The 9,406-nt window shown below is 45.8% G+C and overlaps 1 protein-coding gene across 1 annotated transcript; it reads right to left on the bottom strand.

Annotated features, from left to right (window-relative positions):
* Window positions 1–1,247: 1,247 nt before the first annotated feature.
* On the bottom strand, window positions 1,248–4,574 carry LOC134448656 (C-X-C chemokine receptor type 3-like). The gene is made up of 3 exons (XM_063198319.1): window positions 4,145–4,574; window positions 3,065–3,399; window positions 1,248–2,711 (listed from the first exon to the last, which is right to left on the bottom strand). Exons 1-3 carry the CDS (start codon window positions 4,149–4,151, stop codon window positions 1,989–1,991), a joined length of 1,065 nt encoding a protein of 354 aa, XP_063054389.1. The 5' UTR covers window positions 4,152–4,574; the 3' UTR covers window positions 1,248–1,988.
* Between the last annotated feature and the right edge of the window lie 4,832 nt (window positions 4,575–9,406).

Genomic DNA, 9,406 nt, shown 5'->3' on the forward strand with positions numbered 1-9,406 from the left:
CGTGTGTGCGTGTGTGTGCCTGTGTGTGCATGCATGCGTGCGTGCTTGTGTGTGTGTGTGTGTGTGATTGTGTTGAGTCGTAAGCACTTTTCTGTCCTCAAGTGATATCCACTCAAATTTCTTCACTTCCCTTTTCCCTTTCCTTCACTCAAAAAAACTCCAGCTGTGAAATTTTGCTGGAGGAGAATCCAGCTGCGCTAGCATGACTGGGCCTGCTCAGGGGAGAGAGGTCTAGCTGATCCGCGGGGTAGTTTCCAACAGATTACACTCTGCCTGTGTCAGCGGCTTCATGTGATGAGAAGAAGAAGAAGAAGAAGCGACCTCATGTCTGGGTGGATTTTCCACATATTTGGAAAGTGAAACCATCCACTAGTGAAGCGCACTTGAGAAGTAAAAGTTTGAAAAGTACAGATTTACGTAATGTCAAGCGACATATACGTCACAAAGCTTAGAAAACACTGTGCTGACCAGAAATTGTGCCACTTAGAAGATTTGGTTCTCATCTGATCTAGAATTTATATTACAGCTTGTTTTGACAAAGAATGAAACTGAAAGTTGCATTTTTCCTTTAAAAAAGAGGCACAGTAGTGTGTGGTTAGGTTTTCAGTGGTAATACAAAACATTCTGACATTTGCAAAGTGAAACAGAGCCAGGTTGTAACACTGAGAGTCTAACCGCCCTGACGCCATGAGAGCCACATATAAACACGGAAGAGAAACCTGTTGACTCATTACAGCTGACACGCTCAGAACAGACCTGATAGCTGTGAAACTAGCAGACGACAAGTGTCAATGCTCACTGGTCGGTGACATGACATCGTCAACGACCGCCATCCACTTCTCACACCATCACAGTTGATATTATCACTATTATTATTATCCACGATCATTAGCACTCTGTCACCTCCTTGTATAACCAATAACATGTTACATGCAACTAAAGTGTCAAGCCTGAACACAACAGGAAACAGGAAGTGTTGGGCTGTAGAGGAGTCAGTGTCATGATCAACAGATATACTTAACCCAGGGGGTGTTCACTCACGGAACTTGCTACTAGCCACAACTGGCTAACCCTAACCACGGGACAGTGCAAAATGAATGGGTGTCAATGGAGTTTTTTACCATTATAATTTTTGTGATTTTTTATCATTTTTTGTCCTGAAATATTAATATTAAGTTCGAAGCTAGAAATAATAAGACCCCATTTGAGTAGCGTTTCGATTATTTTGCGCCACTAGATTATTATATACTGGGTCACAAAGCTCAATTTTTATGCGGCCAAACCGATAAAAATTTGCACGATGCTAGCGAGTACAGGTTGAAATCTTCTAACCTGCTGTAAAACTACACACCTGAACGATTTGTCAATACAGCCTATTGTTAAACAACAGTCATAGTGCTTACCAGGAATGTTTTGTTGATAATATTTGTGACTGGAAATGGCAGTAGCAATGTATTTAGCATGGGTTCCCCTTTCCATTCCATACATTTTCCCACATGAAGGACTGGCCTACGCTCGTTACTGCAGTATGCATGCAAAGCTAACTGGCTACAATGGGAACCAATGAGACTGACCCTTCTCCCTNTGTTCTAATTTCTCTGCCTAACCTCGTGACTTTCCACAGGTTGTGCTTTGTTTGTTTACTTTGCAACTGAAACTAGACAAGGTCATGCATGCTACTGGATAGCTGTTTGCTGATCTCGAATGTCCAACACGGAACTGAAAGGAACAGGTATACCACCTGCCTGTTAGGTCAACAGGTGATGTGGAGGACATCCCAAATGCCAAAGTTCCACATGTACACATCCCTAAAAATCTCCATTATGACTGAAATTTTGTGCACATGTTAAAGTTCCGCTCTGTGTCCCAAGTTCCACATGTAGACATCTTTAAACATCTCCATTATGGTCAAGTTTTGTGCACATGTAAAAGCTCCGTTCTGTGTCCTCTTCATTTCATTTCCCTGAAAAAAACTCTGCCTGACAGTCTTAACATTTGTTCTGTGTAAATCTCTGCTGATCAGCAGCGTCACCATCCTCCTCTTTTTCCTCCTCGCCACCGGAGTCCCACAGCGAGACCTTGTGATCGGTCTGCTGGCTGCTGCGGCACCTCAGCAGGTCCAGCGCCCGCGTCCGGAACACGCTGGTCAGGAGGAGGTAGAGGAAAGGCTTGGCGACGCACATCATGCAGCCCACGGCGGCCGTGGCGATCAACGCCATCTCCTTGGCCGTGCGCTGGCTCTCGGGGCAGTCGTCGGCTCCGGACGGGTGGGGATCCGCCACCAGGGCCATGTTGTAGGGCGCCCAGCTGAGGAAGAAGACCGCCGTGAGGGCCAGGATGGGCCACACAGCCTTTCGCCTCTTAGTCTGCTTCTTATCCTTGGCTCCGTTTCGGCTCTGCAGATACACCAGCAGCAAGGCGTAGCCGACCACCACGATGACGGCTACTGTAAGGAATACACCGGCGCCTCCACGACTCCTGGATATGGCAAGAGGGCACCACTCCCGGTCCAGGTACGCGGGGTCCCTGACTTGTTCCAGCTTGATCCAGTCCCCGATGGAGAGGAGGAAGGAGGCCAGCCACGCGGCCAGGCAGGTGGCGTGAGGTGCCCACAACCTCTCCAGCGAGTACACGCGGAAGTTCCTCACAATCAGTAGAAAGTGATGGGCGCTGATGCAGGGTAGCAGGAACATCCCGAAGTAGATGTTCATCTAGAGGACAGAGAGACCAGCGATTAAGGACATTGGAATTTCTGAAAGTGTCTGGCAAGTTTTTAACATTCCATTTTCCAGAATAGCCAACTTTTTAACCCCATATGCACACTGCGCCTGCCATCTGAGGCACGCTGTAATAGTCACTGAAAGTTGAATTACCGTAGTACTACTCTACTATGACTTAACACACAGGGCCTTTAGTAATACACTACGACTCGGTCATTGCCATTCTGGTAACAAAAACTGTTTGACACTGTGTTTTAACGGATTAAAAGAAACCAAACTTAATTCACCACCATGTTAGCAACATATCATAGTTCATCTGTAGGCCTACCTAGTACACCCCTTACCTTAAACATGACAGCAACAAACTGGCAAAATTTGGTCCCGAGAGTCCATCCAGTAATAGCATTCACTGCCCAAAACGGCAGACTCAACAGCAGCAGAATGTCCATCAGTGCGAGATTGAGCACAAAGGTGTCGGTCACACTCCAGCTGCGTCTTTTCTGCCAGAGAACAGCCAGAACCAATGCGTTCCCAAGCGGTCCAAGCACCAGAGCGGCGTAAAACATGACCTGGATGAAGACCGGTTCGTGCGCCGGGACGCACGTTGCCATCTTATAGTCGTCAACGTAATCGAAGGTTGAGTTCATCTCGAAGGTGACGTTCACGTCCATCTCGGAGCCTGAAAGATATAAGCCAAGTTGCGTGGCAATGCTGTATCAGACTGGACAGCTCCTCTTTTAAAGTTGCAACGTTAATGACATAGGGTGGTGGGCAGGTTAACACCCATCATCGGTCTCATGATTTGGAGTGAAGCAACCGGATCATGTGAAATGCGCTTTCCTTTTCTCTAGTGCCGTAGATACCACCCCAAATCTAAATGTACTATCCTACAGTACGATGACACATGACACCAGAGGGGGCTCGTGCCGTTGACACGCCACAAGTGACCACGAGTGTGGTGTCAGTAATCTGGGGCACCGTTTCAATGGGAGATTACATGGTGACACATGAACACACTAGGCACACAGACAGCATACGCGTTAACAGACTTCTTTATAAAGGGTCGATGAAGATTAAGTTAAAAGGCAAAGGTTTTCTGTAAACTCGGTTTGCTCGGACACGAGTCAGGAAACACACAAGAAACGAGTCCCATAGAGACGGATTCCGCCTGCTTTCAGACTGTGTTATTACATATGGACCAAGTGACTTCTTTGGTGCCGGGAAATATGTAGGTTCCAGGTGAGGGTGAGTTATCGTGCTTAATTTGGGACATAGGTTACAAAGCAACGCATTTGGTGTAGGCCTAACCAAATAAGACAATGCGCAAAAGAAAAGAAAGTTGTAGCATGCGTCTAGATTCGCTTCTCTGGGTATGTTCTCAAATTGAGACTGAGGGGATTGAATAAACATCTTGAAAAACTCACCAGTCATACTTGAGCTGTAGAGGTCTGTGTCTGGTAGTAGTTAGGCTGTTCTCAACTTCGCCTATGTAGTAAGCCGACTGGGACAACCCTTCGTTCTACGACCCCGCAGAGATACGCCGCCAGTGGTATGAGAATATTTAACTCGTTGCTGTTTCAAACACTAAAGAAGGCGCAGTGTCCGGCCGCACATGGAGCTGTGTCAAACGTATGGTAAACCTGGCTATCTGGCGGTTAGCCCGATAAATCCTGTCCAGTCTCGTTTGCGCTCTCGGTCTCTTTGTAAATCAGCGCGAAATGTCCATTTACCATCATTAACGCAGTTGTTGATTCGTTTGCATGCTGAAATCACAGCCTCGTTTCACTATCTATTGAATGCAGCCATAGTAAACACAGGAGCCACCAGGAAATAAGTTTAAGAGCCAAGCGTCCACTGTCCTCTTTGTTGTCTATGGTGGCCGTGAGAAAACAACCGAGTTGTAGCCTAGACCAAGCAGTCTTTAGGCGGTGGCGCTATCTGTCGGCTGTCCACACAAAGCGCACGACTTACCAACTCCAATCAGGGGTGCATTTCTGGAAAGCGTACTTCAGTAGTTGCCAATGGGAAATCGCATTGCAACCAACAAAGTAGCTAACAGTTAGCAACTACGCCTTCCAGAAATGCACCCCAGGAAAGATACAGCCCGCAGCCGACAGCTTCTCAAAAATACAGTCCTGATGCACAACATACGGGTAGTTTCTCCATAAAGGCACGTGCTGCTTCATTCTATTCTGTGTAGGCCTAGCCCTAGTCTACCACAACAAATAAACAAACAAGCAACTCAACAGACTAGATCTACATTTACTAATATAATAATTCCCTTAATAGTAAAGACTATTACAACTATTAGGCCTATAATAACCATATAGTCTACCGTTTCTCTAATAAGCTATCATCAACAGGCTTTTTTTTTTTTTTTTAGATTTAGTAGGCCCTGCTGTAACATGAAATAATGAAGGTCTAACTTTTTTTTTTTTTTTTTTTAAAGAAGAAACAAAAGTAGCCTATAACATGTTTTTACAAAATGACTTAATGCTGTGTCGGCTAGGTGAAAAGGGAGAGGGATGGCCAGGTGTGTGTATCAGAGAGAGAGAGAGAGAGAGAGAGAGAGAGGGCGTGCAGATGCTGCATACTGTATAAATACAATCTCCAAAGTTGAACTACAGTAGGCTACATCAACCCATTAGTGAGCATTCAAGTCACAACAAGCTTGCTTTTCTTCTCACCACAGCTCCTCCTGCAGGTCATGGAAATCAGAGACAATAGGCTCGTTTGCAACCGCGCAGTAAAAGATTTGATCAAAACGTGATTTGCTTGGTCATAAAAAGGAGGGGATAACTGCGTCGCAACCAAGCTGGACACATCAGGACGACGAGATTTCAACAGCGTCTAAGAAGGTGGGTCTATAGGTCTGTGGGTGGATCTACCTTTTTTGACAGCGGGTGTACCAGGGCGCCCTCTCGTGGAATTAAGTCATCATGGCGCTAATTCCATGACGCGCTTACCAATGTCGGCACATGCTTCTGAAATCCGAAACTCTCTCTGCCTCTCGAAGAGAAATCGGATGGTCTTGAGGTAGAGACACAGATTATCACTCGGTGAATCATGGTACAACTCTTAGTTAAATTTGTGATGATTTGGCTTCACTTCCATGTAATAATTCAGTTAATTAGTGCTCACTTTAGGCTATTCATTTTGTGTTTTGGGACCAAAGTCGTCATTCAGATAGGACCGTTTTAAAATCACTTAACAGCGCCAACCCATCCTGCGAGGGTTGAACCCAGGTGTTCAATATGTAGCTTTACCATGGAGCGCCAACCACAAAGGCCACTCTGTTTCGTGCACTCTCATACATAAAGGACAAGATAAGTCGCTCGCAACGGGTCTGTTTCCACATTAACCATCAGCAACTAAAGACTCCCCGTGTTTCGGTGCAGTTTCGAACCGGGGACCTCATGAATGGAAGTCAGGCGCGCAACCACTACTCTAACCGTCGAGCAGGCGGCCCGCGGAATAGTACTGGTTTTGTAACCTACGGCATACACTCCTAACGTGGCAAAGATGGAGCATCTGACGACAGGGTGGTTTGTTTCTTTTTTTACTGTTGTAAGTGGGTTGTGCGACCATACATATGGATGATACCACTCTGAGTATGCTGCATTTGAGCATGAAATGCATTTCAGCATGTAGAAAATGAAGCACGTTCAACTACACACACATGAATCACATGAGCTATGAACACCAATCACGGCAGATTCCTCACATCATGGAGGAGGTCTTCTGCCCAGCGCAGTAGGTTTTTGTTACTGCGTGGCAGCTTGACAAAACTTTTGTTCCCGCGATGGTTCAACGCCATGTGACACGACTGCCGCGCAGAGGTCACTCCCTTCAACTGCGTCGTGAACGGCAAATTCTAACCATGATGCTTCACGCGGACACACTGAGCATGCTCGCTGCCTAGCAAATTTTCAACCTCGCAGGAAAGACGCTGTCATGAACGCCCTTAATGAAATGGGGAGAACACTATACAACCCACTGGGCATATTGCAGTGGTGTAGTCTACTTATTTATAGTGGGTATACTGTATATTTGAGTATTTTTTGAGGTGGGTATACTGTAGGCCTATATACAGTATTTGTGCTATTCAAAATAATGGATCAATCAATTTTAAGTGGGTATACTGAAATCCCTGAAATTTAGAAGTGGGTATACTCCGTATACCTGCGTTCTACGTAGACTATGCCACTGATATTGTAACACATTTGTCTTTATTTATCTGCCACATCTATATTCTCCTTGGCGGATTCATACTTGGCGTGACTGGCGCTAACCTCCTTCATACCTCACTCGCGACGATGGCGCGCGCCGTCACGTGACCCAAAATGACGTCACACGCCCCTGTCGCGGCTGGCGCGGCGCGAGTTCGTGCACCCCACATTTTTTGTAACTTGGCGTGCGCCACCAGCGACCATGCAGGTAGGCAGACAAAGCAGGAGTTGCGAAGAGAGGCTACAGCTACTGTAGGCTACTACAGAATGGATCCTGCATCATTTTGAGGATAATAAAATGTCCTAGAGAGTTATTTTATCTTCTCCCTTAAATGTTGTTCAGTGAAACAATTGTTTACTTTGTTCAGAAGCTCGTTGTGTTTGGCGATCTATTTATAAATTCTGCAGTCAGAACAATGCTCTCACATGGTCTTAGAATGATCTGGCAATGTAGGCTACAACAAAATCTACGTTTCATTGTGGTAGCCTAAATAGTCAGACGTTCAGAAGCCCTACAGCAGCCGTGTTTGGCTTTCTATTTTAGATCTCTACAACCGCTGTATCTGATTCTGCCGGCGATTTCTGAAGTTTCTCTCATGAACAGCAGAAGGCACACTTCCGAAAATGCAAGCAAAAGCCTGTAAATGGTAGCCTAGCGCAGCCAGACCCGTACAGCAAAAAGCTGTACCAGGGTCTAGGAGAGCTGGGCAGCAGTGTGGGCGGGATAAACGGTTGCTTCAGCACTCAACGTCACGCAATTGGATGGCAAACAACCAATCCCCACACACTTCTGTGTAACGTCACAGCTGTCTCGTACACGCGACACGCCCCTTTGTAGTTGAAGCGGCAATTTCGAGCCGTCGTAGCAGTGAATTCGTGTGATGACCACAGCCACAAACAAGTTTCCTAATAAATCGTGTTTTCACTTATACAGTTCAAAAATGCATCGTTTTCAACCACATGGCCCTCCTTGATCAATCAGCGAAATGTCGAGCAATTTGGGGCTTGTTAAATGGTTATATTTATGATTGTTGTCAACATGGCATGTTCGGTGTTAGCTAGCTAGCTGTATACCCATAACTAATACATGGCTAGCCGCTAGGTCGGTAGACCAGGTGTCATTCCCATCTATTTAGTAAGCGACTTACAGACTTTCAAAGCACCCAAATGTCTCGTTTTTAATGACATGGGTCTTATTAGAATTTGGGGCAGGCATATAATACAAGGCTGGATACCTAGCTCTGCTATTGACGACAGGTTAGCTAGCCACTAGCGAGGGCCTCTTTGTAGGTGAAGCGGCTTCCAGCCGTCGTAGCAGTGAATTCGTGTGATGACCACAGCCACAAACAAGTTTCCTAATAAATCGTGTTTTCACTTATACAGTTCAAAAATGCCTCGTTTTCAACCACATAACCCTCCTTGATCAATCAGCAAAATGTCGAGCAATTTGGGGCTTGTTAAATGGTTATATTTATGATTGTTGTCAACATGGCATGTTCGGCGTTAGCTAGCCAGCTACCCATAACTTTCCCGGATTGTCGCTCCCAACGCAGGACGCTCCCCGGTCAGCTCGCTCCCACTAGCCAGACTATCGATCCCACCGCCATATAACGGAGCTAGTTATCTTTTTGATGTTAGTTTTTTGTTTCTAACCCTAGTTTTTTTTTTCTAAGACTAACCCTAACCTAACCCTAACCTGGATACCTAGGTCTGTGTTGTTGACGACAGGTTAGCTAGCCACTAGCTTGGTAGACTCGGTGTCATTCCCATCTATTTAGTAAGCTACTCAAAGACTTCCAAAGCTCCCAAATGTCTCGTTTTTAATGGCATGTGTCTTGTTAGAAATTGGGGCAGCAATTTCATTCTACACCTACAGTAGTGGTCTGATAATAACGTGTGACTATCTGGTTCTGTAAAATGCTCAACTTAGCTTACCGAGCTAGTTTAAAACATCGAATGATCAAATGGTAATGTGTTAGGATCTATTTGTGCCCCATAAGTTCATGGTGTATTATTACATCAATCCATGTCAGCCACGAAATGTATTATCATCCAGGCTTTTTAAATTAAGTAAACACTTTCGTGCTGTACGTAGCACGGGCGGATACCATGCTTCTTCTTAGAAAGTTTCCTGTTTACTAGGTAGCCCAGCCCCCCTCGCGATTTGATTGGCCCTGTCATCGGATAACTTTCAGCCTCGCAAAACGACCGGGGTCCGCTAGACTGCCCCCGGGAGCAAATTCAATTTGCGGTCGCTAGGGGCGTCTAGATTTCTAGGCTATTTAAATGGCGCTTTTGAATATGAATGGTCTGCCACATTTTAATGGTTCTCGCGCCAAATGCGCCAAAGTGCGCACGTGAAGTATGCAGAGCCCTTTGGCGGATTCATACTTGGCGTAACTGGCGCTAACCTCCTTCATACCAGGGGGTGTTCACTCACGGAACTAGCTACTAGCC

The sequence above is a fragment of the Engraulis encrasicolus genome, chromosome 5, assembly GCF_034702125.1.
Source record: "Engraulis encrasicolus isolate BLACKSEA-1 chromosome 5, IST_EnEncr_1.0, whole genome shotgun sequence".
In the NCBI taxonomy this organism is placed as follows: domain Eukaryota; kingdom Metazoa; phylum Chordata; class Actinopteri; order Clupeiformes; family Engraulidae; genus Engraulis; species Engraulis encrasicolus.

What these genes read in the sequence shown, in the direction of transcription:
- LOC134448656 (XM_063198319.1), bottom strand. An exon ending in TTGTTGCTGTCATGTTTAAG is followed by an intron (nt 2,712 to 3,064) that starts GTAAGGGGTGTA and finishes TCTGTCCTCTAG; the next exon opens with ATGAACATCTACTTCGGGAT.